The sequence below is a fragment of the Prionailurus bengalensis genome, chromosome B2, assembly GCF_016509475.1.
Source record: "Prionailurus bengalensis isolate Pbe53 chromosome B2, Fcat_Pben_1.1_paternal_pri, whole genome shotgun sequence".
Taxonomy (NCBI): domain Eukaryota; kingdom Metazoa; phylum Chordata; class Mammalia; order Carnivora; family Felidae; genus Prionailurus; species Prionailurus bengalensis.
Window position 1 is genome coordinate 2,712,641 of NC_057349.1, and position 19,065 is coordinate 2,731,705.

At 42.0% G+C, this 19,065-nt stretch overlaps 1 protein-coding gene across 1 annotated transcript; it reads left to right on the forward strand.

Moving 5' to 3' along the window:
- Positions 1-3,955: 3,955 nt before the first annotated feature.
- LOC122489112 (putative olfactory receptor 2B8) lies at positions 3,956-4,894 on the forward strand. Its single transcript, XM_043590628.1, has one exon. The coding sequence runs from the start codon at positions 3,956-3,958 to the stop codon at positions 4,892-4,894; it is 939 nt and encodes a 312-aa protein (XP_043446563.1).
- Positions 4,895-19,065: the final 14,171 nt, after the last annotated feature.

Genomic DNA, 19,065 nt, shown 5'->3' on the forward strand with positions numbered 1-19,065 from the left:
CCATACAAATTTTAGGATTATTTGTTCCAGCTCTGTGAAGAATGCTGGTGCTATTTTGATAGGGATTGCATTGAATATGTAGATTGCTTTGGGTAGTATCAACATTTTAACAATATTTGTTCTTCCTATCCAGGAGCATGGAATCTTTTTCCATTTTTATTCTCTGTCTTTTTCAATTTCTTTCATAAGATTTCTATAGTTTTCAGTGTATAGATTTTTCACTTCTTTGGTTAGATTTATTCCTAGGTATTTTATGGTTTTTTTGTGAAACTGTAAATGGGATAGATTCCTTGATTTCTCTTTGTGTCACTTCATTGTTGATGTTTAGGAATGCAACCGATTTCTGTGTGTTGATTTTATATCCTGCCACTGCTGAATTCATGAATCAATTCTAGCAGTTTTTTGGTGGCATCTTTTGGGTTTTCCATATAGAATGTCATGTCATCTGCAGAAAGTGATCTCTGTGGTCTATTCTGGAGAGTGTTCCCATGTGCACTGAAGAAGAGTGTATATTCTGCTGCTTTAGGATGAAATGTTCTGAATATATCTGTGAAGTCCAACTGGTCCAGTGTGTCATTCAAAGACATTGTTTTCTTGTTGGTATTCTGTTTAGATGATCTGTCCATTGTTGTGAGTGGAGTGTTGAAGTCTCCTCCTATGATGGTATTACTATCGGTGAGTTTCTTTGTTTGTGATTAATTGATTTATATAGTTGGGTGCTTCCACATTTGGCACATAATATTTACAATTGTTAGTTCTTCTTGGTGGATAGACCCCATGATTACAATATAATGCCCTTCTGCATCTCCTGATAGAGTCTTTATTTTAAAGTCTAGATTGTCTGATATAAGTATGGCTACTCCGGCTTTCTTTTGTTGACCATTAGCATGATAGATGGTTCTCCATCCCCTTATTTTCAATCTGAAGGTGTCTTTAGGTCTAATGTGTGTCTCTTGTAAACAGGATATAGCTGGGTCTTGTTTTCTTATCCATTCTGTTACGCTATGTGTTTTGATTGGAGCATTGAGTCCATTGACATTTAGAGTGAGTACTGAAAGATATGAATTTATTGCCATTATGATGCTTGTAGAGTTGGAGTTTCTGGTGGTGTTCTCTGCTCCTTTCTAATCTTTGTTGCTTTGGGTATTTATTTATTTATTTATTTTTTCATTGTTTCTTGCCTCAGAGAGTCCCCCTTAAAATTTCTTGCAGGGCTGGTTTAGTGGTCACAAACTCCTTTAATTTTTGTTTGTCTGGGAAACTTTTAATCTCTCCTTCTATTTTGAATGACAGCCATGCTGGATAAAGAATTCTTGGCTGCCTAGTTTTCTGATTCAGCACACTGAATATATTCTGCCACTCCTTTCTGGCCTGCTGAATTTCTGTAGATAGGTCTGCTGCAAACCTGATCTGTCTTCCCTTGTATATTAGGGACTTTTTTTTCCCTTGCTGCTTTCATGATTCTCTCCTTGCCTGAGTAATTTGTGAATTTGACTATGATATGCCTTGTTGAAGTTGGTTTTGGTTGAATCTAATGGGAGTCCTCTGTGCTTCCTGGATTTTGATGTCTGTGTCTTTGCGCAGGTTAGCAAAGTTTTCCGCTATTATTTGCTCACATCACCTTTTGACCCCTATTTCTCTCTCTTCCTCTTCTTGGACCCCTATCATTCTGATGGTCCTTTGAATGGTCACTGATTTGTCTAATTCTTAAATCATGCTCTTTGGCCTTAATCTCCCTCTTTTTTTCTGCTTCCTTATTCTCTATAGTTTGTATAGAAATTGTTTGAAAATTTGAAGCAGTGAATACACTGTATTAGACTAAATAAAATGATGGAAGTAAAATAGAATTTGAAAAATTTACATAAAAGCACACATATGGTATAAAAATTAAAGAAAAATATTTTTAATAGAAATTGAAAGTAAAAATGAAGTTTCTCTCTTTCTGCATTCAAGAAAAAGAAACGAAAAAGGGAAAAAAGTGAAAAAAAAGGAGATCATTTGAAAATTGGAAAAGTTGAATACACTGAAGTAGACTAAAATAAAATGATGGATGTAAAGTAGAATTTGAAAAAATTTAGACAAAAGTAAAAAATATAGTAATAAAAATTAAAGAAAAATATTTTTAATAAAAATTGAAAATAAAAATGAATGTTTTCTCTTTCTGTATTCAAGAAAAAGAAGTGTAAAAGAGGATAAAAAGAAAGAAAGAAAATTGAATAGATGGACCTGCTAAGAGATTGAAGTAGGACTGAAACTACTTCGTTTTCCCTTAGAGGTCAGTCCTTGTAGCTCTTTATAGTCCTTAAATTAATCTGGTGGTGAGGTTTTGTTCTTGAAGAGCAAAGTTCACCCAGTTGGGCAGGGCTTGGTGTAACAGCTCCGTTCTCCACTAGATGGTGCTGCTAGACTACTGGGGTGGATTGTTCCAGCGCTCATAGGTGCATACGCGCATGTGCAGGAATGGTGAAAATGGCGCCACCCAGCTACCCAGTCTGTTCTCCCAGAGCAGCAATCACGCACCAGTCCTCTGTCTTCAGCTCTGTCCACTCCCCGCTTTCTCACTCTCCGTGGCCAGGCCCCAGGCAGCACCTCTCTCCCGAGTTTTGTCTCAGATGCGGCTGTTTTCCCTGGCCCCTTACTTCCGAAGGACTGCGGCCTTGATCCATTCAGCCCCTCTGCGAGAGGGTCTCACTGAGCAATGGCTGAATGAGCGATGGCCGAATGTCAGCTGCACCCAGGAACGCCTACTGGACTCTGCTGTTGCTGGTACCCCGAGACTGTGGCCAGATGCCAGCCCACCCCTAAGAAAGATCGCGAGACAGTGTAGCCTCAGTGTTTCAGGGACCATGGAAAATTGCAACACACATCTGGCACCAGGCTTCACCCTCAACAACCTTGCCCCAGCACCAGTGAATGTGGCCGCCTTGTGAGGTCTGCTGGGACCAGGTGGCTTCAACAGTCTCTACCAAATGTCCTTCCAGCAGTGGAACCGCTTTTCCCCACGTGGCCTGAGAACCTTCCGGACCCCACTCTGTTCCTGGGGATTCACCTTTCCCACCAGAGCACTGCCAGGTATGGAGCTGCAGAGTTGCAGCCTTTGCGCTCCCCTTGTTTAAAGTCTCAATGGAATTAAAATTTTTTTTTTCAACTTTTTATTTATTTTTGGGACAGAGAGAGACAGAGCATGAACGGGGGAGGGGCAGAGAGAGAGGGAGACACAGAATCGGAAACAGGCTCCAGGCTCTGAGCCATCAGCCCAGAGCCTGACGCGGGGCTCGAACCCACGGACCACGAGATCGTGACCTGGCTGAAGTCGGACGCTTAACCGACTGCGCCACCCAGGCGCCCCAAAAGTCTTAATGGAATTTAAACCCTCTCCTTTCTCCTTTCTCCCTTTTTACTTTAGTCCCTGCGGCTGCTTCCAATTTTCCACTTTCCTCCAGCTGCTTTTGTGGAGGGGTGCTTTTCCTCTATTCTCCGCCCCCACCCCCAGCAGTCTCCATCCTCTCTCTGGTCGCAAAAGCACCTCCCTTCCTGCGCCTTCTCCTTCCCCAAGTTCACTTCTCCGTGCCACGTACCTGCTGAATTCTGTGCTTCAGTTTGTGCAGATTGTTGTGTTAATCCTCCAGTCAGTTTTCTAGGAGTGTAGGATGGTTTAGTGTTAGTCTGGCTGTATTTCATGGATATGAGACACACAAAAAACTTCCATGCTGTTTCGCCATTTTGGCTACTCTCCTCATTAATGATTGACTTTTTATGGTAATGTGGAATGAAAGTGGAACTAATTGATCAATTTAATGAGTACACCATTTATTCAAATAGTTACTTATAAAATGCCATGACCGGTCTTATAACATGATAATTCCAGCTCCTGCCAACTTTTGATTTTTTTTGAAGATTTCTCTTAAAAATTGCTAAATGCTTGATCTTGACAGGAATCAGGTGGTACAAAAGGATGGACCCGAAAAATGGAAGTTCTCTCACTGGCTTTATCCTGCTGGGTTTCTCTGACCGGCCTCAGCTGGAGCGAGGCCTCTTTGTGGTTCTTCTCATCTTCTATCTGCTCACCCTGCTGGGAAACACAACCATCATTGCATTGTCCCGCCTAGACCCACACCTGCAGACTCCCATGTACTTTTTCCTGTCCAACCTAAGCTTTCTGGACCTGTGTTACACGACCAGCATTGTTCCTCAGCTGCTGGTTCATCTCAGGGGAGCAGACAAGTCTATCTCCTTTGGTGCCTGTGTAGCTCAGCTGTTCATCTCTCTAGGGTTGGGATCCACAGAATGCATTCTGTTGGGGGTGATGGCATTTGACCGCTATGCAGCCATCTGCAGGCCCCTGCACTACACAGTGATCATGCACCCCCGTCTCTGTGCCCTGATGGCTTCTGCGTCGTGGTTCATTGGCTTTGCCAACTCCTCGTTGCAGACAGTGCTCACCTTCCTTGTACCACTTTGTGGGAGAAATAAAATAGACCACTTCCTTTGTGAGGTTCCCCCACTGCTCAAGCTTGCCTGTGTTGACACCACTGTGAATGAGTCTGAGCTCTTCTTTGTCGGTGTGATCATTCTTCTCATACCTGTGGCATTAATCACATTCTCCTATGGTCGAATCGTCAGGGCAGTGTTAAGAATAAAGTCAGCTGCTGGACAGAGGAAAGCGTTTGGGACATGTGGGTCCCACCTCACGGTGGTTTCCCTTTTCTATGGCACGGCCATTTATGCTTACCTCCAGCCCAGCAACAACTACTCCCAGGGTCAGGGCAAGTTCATTTCTCTCTTCTACACCATCGTCACCCCCATGGTCAACCCCTTCATATATACCCTGCGGAACAAGGATGTGACAGGAGCAATGAGGAAGGTATTCTGTGGGGGCAATGACTCCAGATGACTGGGGGGCAAGACCCTCTGATGGAAGAATTTGAGTTCAGAGTCTTTATGCTTTTGTGTCCTGCATGTGTCATCCAACATTTTTTCTGACATCTCTCAAAGGGTTTTTCTTATCTCCTTCTTTCGTGCAAGTGAGTGTTCAAACTCTGAGTTCATGGATTCATTGCAGCCTCCAGAGATTCTGATTTAGAGCATCTGCGTCATATTATTATTTCAAAAACCTCCACAAGATTTTGTTATTTCACTCCCTTTTGGGAGCACTATTTCTTTCGTAATTGCAAACAGACATCTACACACATATGATAAAACCACAGCCAATCAGAATATGTTCCACTGATACAGTGTCAGAAACATTAATATTTTAAATTTGTTTTAATGCTTGTATATTTATTTTGAGAGAGAGAGAGAGACAGAGACAGAGACAGAGAACAGAAGTGAACGAGAGGCAGAGAGAACCAAAGAGAGGGACAATCCCAAGGTGGATCTGCGCGGCCAGCACAGAGTCCCATTAAGGGTTGAAACTCACAAACTATGAGATCATGACCTGAGCCAAAATCAAGATTTGGATGCCTAGCTGACTGAGCCACCCAAGCACACCAGAAATATTAATATTTTAGTATTTTCTAGCAATTGCTGGAGGCATATCCCTTTTTCTTGTATTTTGATCATGGCTTTGATTGAAGGTCCATAAGTTGACTGTATCACAGATCTTTCACACAAGTAGGTGGGGCAACAGTGTAAAAAAACTTTTAGGTCAAAGAAAATCCTACTAACATCAATCCTGATAAAGCCATTCAGATGTCAGGCCCTCGTGTGACCTCACAGGAATGACAATGGTTTTATGTGGCCTTCATGTCTCTGAGGGGGAGGGTGGGATGCATACCTGCCAGTGACACTGACAACTTGAGATGGTAACATGCCAGGTGGTGCTCACATGTCATTATGTGCAGAGTCAGAGAAGCACCAATGCATGGTGTGCACGTTGGTGAGATTCAGTTCGTGATCCAACCCATTCATTACAAATGACTTTTGGGGACATTATCATGGAGGAACAATACATGACCCAAGTCCTATTTCATATTGTACATATTTTACCTATAGTAACACAGGAAATGTTTTAAAGGGTAAAAGATATTTAGATCCTCTTTTCATACCATTTTCAAATTCTTTTATCCAGGCTTCAAGTGATCAAGGCTTTTATATCTCACATCCTCCAAGGGCCCCATATATTTGAATGCGGCGACATACTATGAAAATATGGGAAATGAATACTATTTCCAGGAAATCCCATGTCATATGCAGATTGCTCAGATTCCCCAGGAGTAAACTTAAACAAAATAAAATTGTATGTTAATTGTAAAAAAATCGCCATATGTCTTATCTTTACAAGTAGCCATCTCATTATGAAATAACTGTTATACAATTCTGAGTGATGAGTAAGAAATAGAAACATCCCATAACAAGTGAATGTGACATTATAGTCTTTCTTTTATTTTTCAATGTAGTAATTTTTTTTTATTGCATCCAAGTTACTTAACGTATGGTGCTATAATGATTTCGGGAGTAGATTCCAGTGATTCATCCCACACATGGAATACCCAATGCTCATGCCGACAAGTGTCCTCCATAAAGACCCTTGCCCAATTAGCCCATTCCCCTACCCAAAACCCCTGCAACAACCTCAGTTTGTTCTGTATTTAACAGTCTCTTATGTTATGTCCTCGTACCCATTTTCATATTATTTTCCTTCCCTACCTTATGGTCACCTGTTTTCTGTCTTAAATTCAACATATGAGTGAAGTCATATGATATTTGTTTTTCTTTGACTAATTTCGCCTAGATAATGGGCACTTCTGTATCCTTGGGATAAATACCTGGTAGCACTACTGCTGGGTCATAGGGTATTTCTGTTTTTAATTTTTTCAGGAACCTACATACCGATTTCCAGAGTGGCCGCACCAGTTTGCATTCGCACCAGCAGTGCAGGAAGGTTCCTCTTTCTCTGTACTCTCGCCAATATCAATTCTCTCATTCTTGGATCATGCTCTTTTGCCTTATTTTCCCTCTTTTTAAAAAGTTTTTTAATACTTATTTATTAAAGAGGGAGACGAGACAGAGAGTATGCTATACCCTGAAACAGGCTGCAGGAGCTGAGCTGTCAGCAAAGATCCTGAAACACGGCTCGGACTCATGGACCTTGAAATAAAGACCTGAGCCATCTCTGGAGGCAAGGGAAATAGAAGCAAAAATCAACTATTGATTCATAATGAACTCCAGATAAAAACCTTCTGCACAGGGAAGGAAACAATCAGCAAAACTAAAAGGCAACCAATGGAATGGGAGAATACTTTTGCAAATGACCTATCAGATAATGGGATAGTATCCAAAACCTATAAAGAACTTATCAAACATAACACCCAAAAAAACAAATAATCCAGTGAAGAAATGGGAAAAAGACACGAATAGACACTTTTCCAAAGAAGACATCCAAATGGCCCACAGACACATGAAAAAATGCTCCATATCACCCATCATCAAGGAAATAGAAAGTAAAACCACAATGAGATATCCCCTCATGACTGCGAGAATGGCTAAAGTCAACATCTCAGGCAACAACAGATGTTGGCAAGGATTTGGAGAAAGAGGATCTCTTTTGCACTGCTGGTGGGAATGCAAACTGGTGCAGCCTCTCTGGAAAACAGTATGGAGGGTCCACAAAAAGTTAAAAATAGAACTGCCCTAAAATACAGCAATTGCACTGCTAGGTATTTATCCAAGGGATACAAGTGTGCTGGTTCAAAGGGGCACATGCACCCCAATGTTTATGGCAGCACCATCAACAATAGCCAAATTATAGAAAGAGCCCAAATATCCATCAACAGATGAATGGATAAAGAAGATATATGCAATGGAGTATTACTCAACAATCAAAAAGAATGAAATCTTGCCATGTGCAGCTACGTGGATGAGGGTATTATGCTAAGTGAAATAAGTCAGAGAAAGACAAAATGACTTCACTCATACGAGGAGTTTAAGATACAAAACAGATGAACATAAAGGAAGGGAAGCAAAAGTAATGTAAAAACAGGGAGGAGGGCAAAACATAAGAGACTGGTAAATACAGAGAACAAACTGAGGTTGCTGAAAGGTTGTGGGAGGGGGGATGGGCTAAATGGGCAAGGGGCATTAAGGAAGACACTTGTGACGAGCACTGGGAGTCATGTGTAGGGGATGAATCACTGGCTCCTATTCCTGAAATCACTGTTGCACTATAGACTCACAATGTGGATGTAAATTTAAAAATATGTATTTATTTTAAAAAGATTTGGAATTTGATTGCAGAGACTAGCTGAGTTTCAAAAAACCCATGGACGTTGTATTTAAAAAATAGATACTGTAAAAATCTATTTCAGTTAATCATTAAAACCCTCGGGTACAAACTGAACAGTGTTTTAGAGGATTTTAGACTTTTTCCCCATAACTATATTGGAAGTTTGGTAGAATTTGGTTGCCCTCCTTTATATTCATGCTAAAGATTAGAATGTGCTTCATTATTAGCTCTATGATCCAATATAAGGTCATTATGAATGAGATTGAATGAAGAATTCATTCACATATTTAAAATTAAAATTAAGTAAGGGAATGGATTCTTCCTTACATATTTATATGTATATATTTTGGTCAGTTATGAGGAAAAAATCTTTAGTGTTCTATAAAACATGTAGGTCATTCACAGATGGGAGCTAAGGTATCTGGGGAGGTCTAGGGAGTTACTTGTCCTCTACGAGATACGTGAACTAATAGAAGAGACAGATTAGGTCTGGCTGGCATTGTCCTCCACAGTCATTGTCCCTGAGGATTGCCACGTCTGGGCAGCTCAGTGACAGGGCTCATTAAGAGTGTGGGGCATCCTTTTCCAGGAGACATCAGCGGAGGAAGGGACTTGGTTCTGTGTGCCAGCCCAGCCACAGCTCAGAGTCATAGCTCCCTCTCGCCTGGTTGCAAGGGTCTCACAGACACACAGGGAGGTCACCGTTCTCAGGAAACCACACTTAGAGTCTGTGACTGCCTTCATCTTCTACCTCCGAGAGCCAGAGTGCAGATCTCTGGTGTCACATGAGGACCTGTGAAGTCACCTGAGAAAGTGTCCTTTTGCTTCAGAAAAACGTACGGATGCCCTAGTGCTGGTAGAGACCTTTGCGTTTCCTGCAGGCACTGATTCTACATGTCTGCGTTCCTATCCTCAGAGCTGTATTTAGGCAGTAACTTGCAGTGGAGGTAGGGAAATAGCTTTGAATCCACAGAGAAGGCGAATAAAGGTGAGTGAAATATAACTTGGTCTCTGTGTTGCTGTAGGAATTGGCAAGTTAGTTCATTTCCATTTGGAATTGTTCTTGAAAGAAACAAATCTGTATTGATTGCATCTATGGCTTATTGTCTACAATAACAGACTGTGGATATTCACCAGATAGAGGAACTAAATGTACTTGTCAGTATAGATGTCAACAGGTCCTTCCTAGACATCCATTCTATTGTAGTACATTCATATTCCTCTGTATGCACAAGTGGAAAATAAATATTCATATTGAGTGGTAATAAAATATGCCCTTCAGTATTAGAACAGTAGACTATGCATACGTGTAAAAATATTAGAATATCTGCTTCAAGTCCCTCCTTTGGTTCCTTATTATCTGTGAAATTAGATTGTATTTGTGCTCTCTGCTTAGAACACAGTGTCTATATTTACACTACTTGCTCATTTTGTCTCATGGGACTTAACAAAAGCTCTAAAATAGGTATGGCGTTTTACAAATACTGTGTTGAAAATTACAAGGGGGAAGACACATGTAATGCATATTGTGTCAGTGCACCTTTATTTGAATTTATTGTTAATAAGAAATGATGATCCTTCCAGTGAGTGCAAATAGCAATATGATGATGAGAAAAGCAGTAGGAAACCTGAGTGTTTACTTAATTGATGAATTAGGGAAATGACAAGATGTTTGTGTATCTGTATGTGTGTGTATGTGCATGTGTGCATGTGCATGTGTGTTGTGTGTGTGCGTGTGTGATTGCACTGAGGTGTTGTGTAAGGTACACGAGGTCCCGTCCTTCTATCCTTGCACACGATCATGAATGGACTCTTGAATGAACACTGTTCGTGACCTGCCCACACGCTCTTTACCTGCTGGGGCTCCAATCCAAACCCTAGTTGGTACGAGTGTGGGCTCCAAGGTTCACAGCCATTCCCTTCGTGACAGAGTTGCCGTCATCTGTAAGGAAGCCACATTGCCAGGTGGTCAGGGGAACCCACTGGGGGCAGCTCACAGCCAGTGGCAGACTGTGGGATGTACAAGAGGTGCCAAGGACAAAGCAGGCCTGAGTCGGATGCAATTCATGTTCCAAAGCAGTGGTGTCCAAGAGAGTAGAAAGTGCCCACAGGAAGCTTTGTCAATTTAAACTCATCAAAATTAGATAAACTTAAACCCAGTTTTCTGCTGCCTGAGCGGAAAAGCGAGCGTCGGCAGAGGCCGCTGATCCAGGTGGGAGCATCTGTCCAGCTGAGCCATGGCCTGGGCCCAGGAAGGGCGCCTCCCGGCAGCTGCAATCCAAAGGCCCAAAGATTCCCAGGATTCTAGGAGGCGCCAGCACGGTGAGGACTGAGATGTGAGGGTGTATGCACCTGTCCCTGGGGAGCCCAGCCTCCTGTAGGAAGTCCTATGGGCCCAGCCCGGCAGGACCCCAGGCAGAAGCCAAGTGCCCCATGTGCTGGACGAGCGGGGACCCCAGCAGCCCGCGTGTGTGCTCAGCCTGCATGGCGGCTGCAGCCGGCCATCCTGGTCTCACCTACACGACATGTCCCATCGCCCCTCTGCCATCACCCCTGTCCACGGGCAGCCGGGAAGGGTGACGGACACTGCCCAGCTCCTTCCCATCCACCAGGAGCAAGGAGAAGGGGGGGCAGAGCCCTTTGTGTGAGAAGCACAACCAGGTCCTGACCCTGCTCCATGAGGAGGACCCGCAGGTGACCCGCATGCGTGCTGGTGAGGCCCCGGGGCAGGCTGCCCCTCGCCGCAGGCCAAGGCTCTCGGGTCCCTGAAAAGCAGGTGGCTGATATGTCAGAGATTAATAAGCATTCAAAGCAAAACACCCTCAGAGCGGAGAAGGAAGGTGCAAAGGAAGGCTGGAATTACCCTCTGAATTTGAGGGCCAGAAGCAACTTCTAGAACGTGGCCAAGAAGCAGTTCTTCCGAGGTTAGCCCAGGAAGAGAAGGACATTCAGTGGAAATGCGGTGCAAACCTACCAGCATTTTCAAAGGACATCTGCACATCCACTGGTCTGCTGAGTAAAGGAGCAGAGGACAGTGTGCTGTCTGAACAGGGACCGGCTGTCACCCATTCAACACTAATGATGTCTGTTTTGAATGAAGAGGAGGAGGCTGCAGGTTTCCTCCCCCGAATCCAGCTTGGCAGAAAACTGTCTAAAAATTTCGAGTAGACACTCTCTGAACCCTGACACAGCACACCCTCTGTTGATTGTCTCCGAGGACAAGAACCAGGTGAGCTTTCTTTCAGAGAGAAAATAAAATGTTTCTTTTTTTCCAAAAATATTTGCAGCCAACACTCTTGTCCTGGGTTTTCCATGGTTCTATCATGGCATCTCTGGGAGGCAGAAGTGGGACACAAGTCTGAATGGGCTCCCAGGGATGGCACAGACTCTCCTCCCACGAAGGCCAGGAGGTCTCGGTCAGCCTTGTGGGGTGCTGCACCCAGGAGGGTCCCAGTGCCAGCCTGGGACTGTCAGTCGTGACACCCAGAGATGTTGGCATTTTCCTGGACCGTGAGCTGGGTGAACTCTCATTTCATAACATGACTCAGAAATCTCACACTTTTACTAGACCTCTTGAGCCTTATTTCTGCATAGGACCCGATTCAAAGCCTCAGAATGTGTACAGGTCCAGGTTGTGAGTGAAAACTCCCTGAGACATCTTCATTGTTTGTTTTAAAGAATGGAAGGTGGGTAGGCTTCTGTATCATGTGCCAGGAAGGCGAACTCCTTCTCTCCCCTGAGTTTTTTCCTTCATCACACAAGAAGGCTTTGTTTCGTTTCAACAATTATCTAGAAACCAGAGCTGATGCTTCTCTCCAGGAGTGTCGCAGGGGGTTGCTCAGTGTGAGGGTGATTACTTTGGCCCGAAAGCGCAGATGGAGTTTGCAGGGGATTCACCAAAACAGAACCGCTCAGCTTCGCCTCTGCTGGTTCAGAGCCGTGCTGTTAACATACGGTGCTGTTCCTGCCTCGTATGGGTTATGTAGCAGACAGCAGCAAGCTGTGACCTTAGTTTTACCGAAGGGCACAATTGAAAGGGATGCGGGGGGCATCAGAGAAAGCCTTTAGCATATCAGGGTTTGAGTGTTTTTTTCCCTTCCCCGAACGTGGCCAGCCACTGGCGGCCCTCACCACACCTGCCTTCTTAGAAACCCTCCACACAGAGTTCATCTCATCCTAAATTCTTTGTTATTCTGCGTTGTATTTTATAGCATGCCACTTGTAGTGTTGTAGACAATTGGAAAGGCTTATTAATAACAGACATTGCAGTTAGACGCCATGTCAGAAAACACAAGAGGAATCACCAGGTAGTAAAAATGATTAGGGCATGATGGCATATCTGTTTGTAGTCAACATTTTCATACCAGTATAGCTGACATTTACTGAGACCTAACTGTGTCCCAGGAGTTCTAGCATTTTCAAAGCAAATACTGGGTGGAAAGCACGAGACTGTTAATGAAAGAGGCTCAAAGAGTGCATGTCTAAACTCTGGGATGCTACACTTCCTTCACCAGAAGGACCCAGGTTCTGTTCATTTTCTATGGTGGACTTAACTAATTTGCAAAATGTAGTAACACTTATTTTCATGAAGTTGAAATTATATACGTGTGTGCCTATGCTCCAAAGTTACCTTTCATATCTTTTCCTATTTTGAATAGAACTTGACACCTTAGCCTCTCATTTCCACTGGTTATTGAGGTCATTTCCCCTTGTTTTTTTCTCTTCCATCGAAAATCTTTATATTTTTGAAGAAAATAGATACAGTCAACATGGGGATCATTTTTTGGAGCCTGACTTGTTGAACAACTGAAAAAGACATTCCTGGCTCAGTACAGGAAATGTGAGTGCAGTAGGGTGGTAGGTGATATCAGGGACCTATTAATTTTTTTAGGTGCGATAAAATTATGATTCAGGAAATGTCCATATTTTACAGATTGCTAGTGAAATGTATTAGGATGCAAATTTGTTTTTACGATTTCCACTCAAGAACTCCAGCAAACAAAAGCGGGAGGACACGAGGCAATAAATGAAGCCAAGTGTGACAAAATGCTGATAAGTCTGGAATCCAGCCGATGGTGTATGGACATTCACTTTAGGTCCTCTTTTCTGTAACTTAGTCTAAACAAAAAGAACAAGCAAAGGTGTTTCCCAGTAAAAACATAAAATAAAATAAAATTCACTTGCTTAGCTGGAATGTTTTAAATGCTCAGGCATGACAGATGGAGACTGTGCATAGTATTGGACAGTGAGGACAGAGAATTTCTACCATCACAGATGGATGCTTCTACTGGAGATTCCTGTCCAGCATCTCATGGGATCAGGCTCCTGCTCTGTTCCACTGGAGACCACATCCTTGCTTAGCAACATCCTCTGCTGTTTTCCTTCCCTCACCCCGTTTATCCCGAGAGCATTCCCTGAATAAACAACACGCCATGGAAATCCTACTTCATTGTCTTCTTCCACAGAACCTGCCCTACAGCCCTGTCAGTGTTCATCACATCTGTCATTTCCTATGTAGTGATGGCTGTATCCCCTCATTTGCTCATCCTTCCTCATCATCGGGGGCCTGTTCTCATATGTCTGAGGTCAGCTCAGACCCGTGAGACAGAAGCATCATGAAAGCAACAGTGATTCAGTCGTAGCACTGAGGCTGCGGAAATCTTGTCCGCACTTTTCCAGGATTCATTCAGGAATCGGATAGGGCAGCGTGTGTATGTGAAACATATCAGTGAATGTTATACATTTGAAATGTCTTAAATAGAGACAGCATCTTGAGATCTTTTGTCTTTAAAATGTGTAGTTTGCGTACTTAGCATCTCGTTGTGTGGACATATGTATTCTTCCACTAAAACTTTGAGAGTTCTGTGTCAGCATGGACCTAATCTAGTAATTGGAAACTACTAGTCTATCACCTTAGGTGTGTCAGTACTAAGCATTTACCCTCTCACAGTGGAGGCAGTTCTCTTTATTATTGTAAAATTGTGTTTTGTGAGATGTCATTTCAATTATGTTCTTTTTGATGGTAATTAGTACATACAATGACGATTTTTTTGTTTTGTATATTTTGTTTATTTTTATTTTACCTAATATCATTTTCTCTCTGTCTCTCTCTGTCTCTGTCTTTTCGTCTCTGTCTGTATCTCTCTGTCTCTTTCTCTGTCTCTCTCTGTCTCTCTCTGTCTCTCTGTCTCTCTGTCTCTCTCTCTCTCTCTATATATATATAAATACATACTGTTTTCAGGTATTTTATCTTTTTGTAATGTTTATGTATTCATTTTTGAGAGAGAGTGTGTGACTGGGGGAAGGGCAGAGAGAGAGGAAGACAGAATCCCAAGCAGGCTCTGCACTGTGTGCAGAACCCAATGTGGGGCTCAAACTCACAAACTGTGAGATCATGACCTGAGCCCAAATCAAGAGTTGGACGCCTAACTGACTGAGCCACCCAGAAGCCCCTCATTATTTTATTCTTACGGGTGTTCATGAGATGGAAACATGGTTTGTTTCTATTCCCTTTTCTGACCAGGTGTGAGTTAGGGGATATTCAGGTTGTATAGAGAGAGCAAATGTTATTTGGTAAAACAAAAATAAACTGAATATACGAAACAAAAAAATGCCATTCTGTATAGTAATTACTATCAAAAAAGAACACAATTGAAGTGACATCTCACAAAATGCTATTTGACCCTAATAAGTGAGAGAACTGGCATCCAATGTGAGAGGTTGTTGCACATTGAGACTGTCTCAAATACCGTTTTAATCCACTGTATTAGGAATGGTTTTGTGCTAGACTTCAAAAGTCTTAGGGGCATTCAAAATGTCCCCATTAAACTGGTACTTTTAAGCATCTGTGGGTCAAAAGGGAAGCACTGTCATTCAACGGTGGTGTTTTCAGCGTGTCTCTGATTGAGTTTTTACTTGTTTTACTACCATAACAGCAACAGCAACAACAACAAGGAAGAAGAAGAAAAACCTGGTGTAGCTTTCACAAATACAATCCTTTAGTTACAGAGGCAATGTTGCCGAAATGTTTATTTGCAGAACTAGTAGTGAGATTTTGAATGTAACTGAATTCTTCGAAGAAGTGTATTCTAGGTCATAAATCCTTATATCTGAATGCATTTTGGAGATTCTGTTGTACTATGTTTTAAAACACGTAAGATGTGTGCAAATCCAGTGGTGTGGAATCATGAGGTACGTATTTCTAAGAACGTCTCTCCCTCTCTGCTCCTCTTTCTGATGGCTCTACCTCTTTTCCCTCATTCCCTGATTTCACGAATAGAATTTCATGATTCATCACCTACTTATAACTTATAACCCAGTGCTCATCCCAACAAGTCCCCTCCTTTATGCCCATCACCGTCTAGCCATCCCCTGCCCACCTCCCATTCCGGCAACCCTCAGTTTGCTCTCTGTATTTTAAATCACTTATGGTTTGCCTCCCTCTCTGTTTTTATCTTAGTTTTGCTTCCCTTCCCCTATGTTCATCCGTTGTGTTCCTTAAATTCCACATATGAATGAAATCATAGTATTTTTCTTTGACCAACTTATTGTGCTTAGCATAACGCCTTCTATTTCTGTCCGTGTTCTTGCATATGGCAAGATTTCATTCTTGTTGATCTCCGAGTAATATTCCATTGTATATATATATTCCACATCTCCTTTATCCATTCATCAGTTGGTGGACATTTGGGCTCTCTCTACACTTTGGCTATTGTCAATAGTGCTGCTATATACATTGGGGTGCATGTGCCCCTTGGAATCAGCACTTTTGGAGAGCATTTGGATAAATGCCCTCATAAGGTAATTCTATTTTTAATTTTTTGAGGAATCTCCAATTGTTTTCCAGAGTGGCTGCAAACAGTTTGCATTTCCTCCAGCGGTGCAAAAGAGTTCCTCTTCCTCCACATCCTCGCCAACATCTGTTGTTGCCTGAGTTGTGTATTTTAACCATTCTCACGGTCGTGAGATGTATCTCGTTGTGGTTTCAATTTGTACTTCCCTGGTGATGTGTGATGTTGAGCATCTTTTCATGTGTCTCTGAGCCATATGGATGTCTTCCTTGGAAAAGCGTCTATTCCTGTCCATTTCTGCCCATTTCCTCACTGGATCATTTGATTTTGGAGTGTTGAGTTTCCTACGTTCTTTATAGATTTTGGATACTAACCCTTTATCTGATCTGTCATTTGCAAATATCTTCTCCCATTCCTTCAGTTGCCTTTTAGTTTTGCTGATTGTTTCCTTTGCTGTGCAGGACCTTTCTGTCTTGATGAGGTCCCAATAGTTCATTTTTCTTTGGTTTCCCTTGCCTCTGGAGACATGTCCAGAAAGAAGTTGCTGTGGCCAAGATCAGAGAGGTTTTGCCTGCGTTCTCCTTGAGGATTTTGATGGCTTCCTGTCTTCAGTGTAGGTCTTTCATCCATTTAGAGTTCATTTTTGTGTGTGGTGTAAGAAAGTGGTCCAGTTCCATTTTTCTGCATGTCGCTGTGTAGTTTTCCCAACACCATTTGCTGAAGAGACTGTCTTTATTCCATTGGATCTTCTTTCCCGCTTTGTCAAAGATTAGGTGGCCATACCTAATGGTTTGTGGGTCCCTTTCTGGGTTCTCTATTCTGTTCCGTGGATATATGTGTTTGTATTCATGCCAGTGCCATACTGTCTTGTTGAATACAGTTTGGTAATACAGCTCAAGGTCCAGAATTGTGATGCTTCCACTTTTGGGTTTTTTTTTTCAACATGACTTTTCGATTCAGGGTGTTTGTGGTTCTATACACATTTTAGAATTGTTTGTTCTAGCTCTGTGAGGAATGCTGCTGTTATTTTGGTAGGGTTTGCAAGAAATGCATAGATTGCGTTGGGTAGTATTGACATTTTCACGATATTTGTTCTTCCTATCCAGGAGCCTAGAATATTTTTCCATTTCTTTGTGTCTTCTTCAATTTTGTTCATAAGCTTCCTACAGTTTTCAGCATATAGATCTTTCACCGCTTTGGTTAGTTTTATTCCTAGGTATTGTAAGGGTTTGGTGCAATTGCAATGGCATCTACTTCTTTATTTCTCTTTCTGCTCCTTCATTATTGGTGTATAGAAATGCGACCGATTTCTGTACATTGATTTTATATCCTGTGACTTTGCTGAACTCATGTATCAGTTGTAGCAGGTTTTTGGTGGAATCTGTTGGGTTTTCCATGTACACTGTCATGTCATCTGCGCAGAGTAAACGCTTGACTTCCTCCTTGCCTATTTGAATGCCCTTTATTTCTTTTTGTTGTCTGATTGCTGAGACCTAGGACTTCCAACACTATGCTGAATAAGAGTGGAGAGAGTGGACATCCCCATCATGTTCCTGACCTTAGGGGGAAAGCCCTCAGCGTTTCCCCATTGGAGATGATATTAACTGTGGGTTTTTTGGATATGGCCTCTATGATCTTGAGGTCTATTCCTTCTATCCTTACTTTCTTGAAGGGTTTTTACAAGAAAGGATGCTCTACATTGTCAAATGCTTTTTCTGCATCTATTGAGAGGATCATGGGGTTCTTATCCTTTCTTGTATTAATGTATGTATCACACTGATTGATTTGTGGACATTGAACCAGCCCTGCATCCCAGGTATAAATCCCACGTGATCGTGGTGCAGAATACTTTTAATGTATTGTTGGATCCAGTTTGCTAGTATCTTTTTGAGAATTTTTGCATCCATGTTCATTAGGGAAATTGGTCTGTAATTCCCCTTTTTAGTGGGGCCTTTGTCTGGTTTTGGAATCAAGGTACTGCTGACCTCATAGAATGAGTTTGGAAGTTTTCCTTCCATTTCTATTTTTTGGAGCAGCTTCAAACGAATAGGTGTTAGCTCTTCCTTAATGTTTGCAACGATTCCCCAGGAAAGCCATCCAGCCCTGGACTCTTTTTTGGGGAGATTTTTGATTACTGATTCAATTGTTTTACAGATTATAGGTGTGTTCACATTTTCTCTTTCCTCCTGGTTCAGTTTTGGTAGTTGATAGGTTTCTATGAATTTGTCCATGTCTTCCAGATTGCCCATTTTATTGGGGGTACAATTACTTATAATTTTCTCTTATTACTGTTTGTATTCATGCTGTGTTGGCTGTGACCTCTCGTCTTTCATTCATGATTTAGTTGAGTCCTTTCCTTTTTCTTTTCCTCAGTCTGTCTAGGGACTTACTGATTTCATTAATTCTTTCACAAAGCAAGTTCCTGGTCTCATTGATCTGTTCTCCTGGTTTTCTTATTTTGATATCATTGATTTCTGCCCTCATCTTTATTATTTCCTGTCATCTGCTGGTTTGGGGCTTTATTTTCTGTTCTTCTTCCAATTCCTTAGGTGTAAGGTTAGGTTGTATATTTGAGGCCTTTCTTCCTTCTTTAGGAAGGCCTAGATTGCTAAATACCTCCCTCTTATGACCACCTTTGCAGCATCCCAGAGAATTGAACAGTCATACTTTCACTTTCATTGTCTTCCATATACTTTTTTAATTTCCTCCTTAAATTCTTGGTTACCCCTTTCATTTTTTAGTAGGATGTTCTTTAAACCCAAGTATTCATGGTCTTTCAAATGTTTCCTTCTGGTTGGTTTCAAGTTTCATAACATTGTACTTTGAAAATATGTATGGTATGACCTTGTTATTTTTGTGCTTGTTGAGGGTTAATGTGACCCAGTATGTGATCCATTCTAGGGAATGATTCATGTGCACTGGAGAAGAATGCATATTCGGCTGCTTTAGGATGAAATGTTCTGAACATATCTGTTAACTCCATCTGGTCCAGTGTGTCATTCAAAGCCATTGTTTCCTTGTTGATGTTAAGCTTAGATGATCTGTCCATGG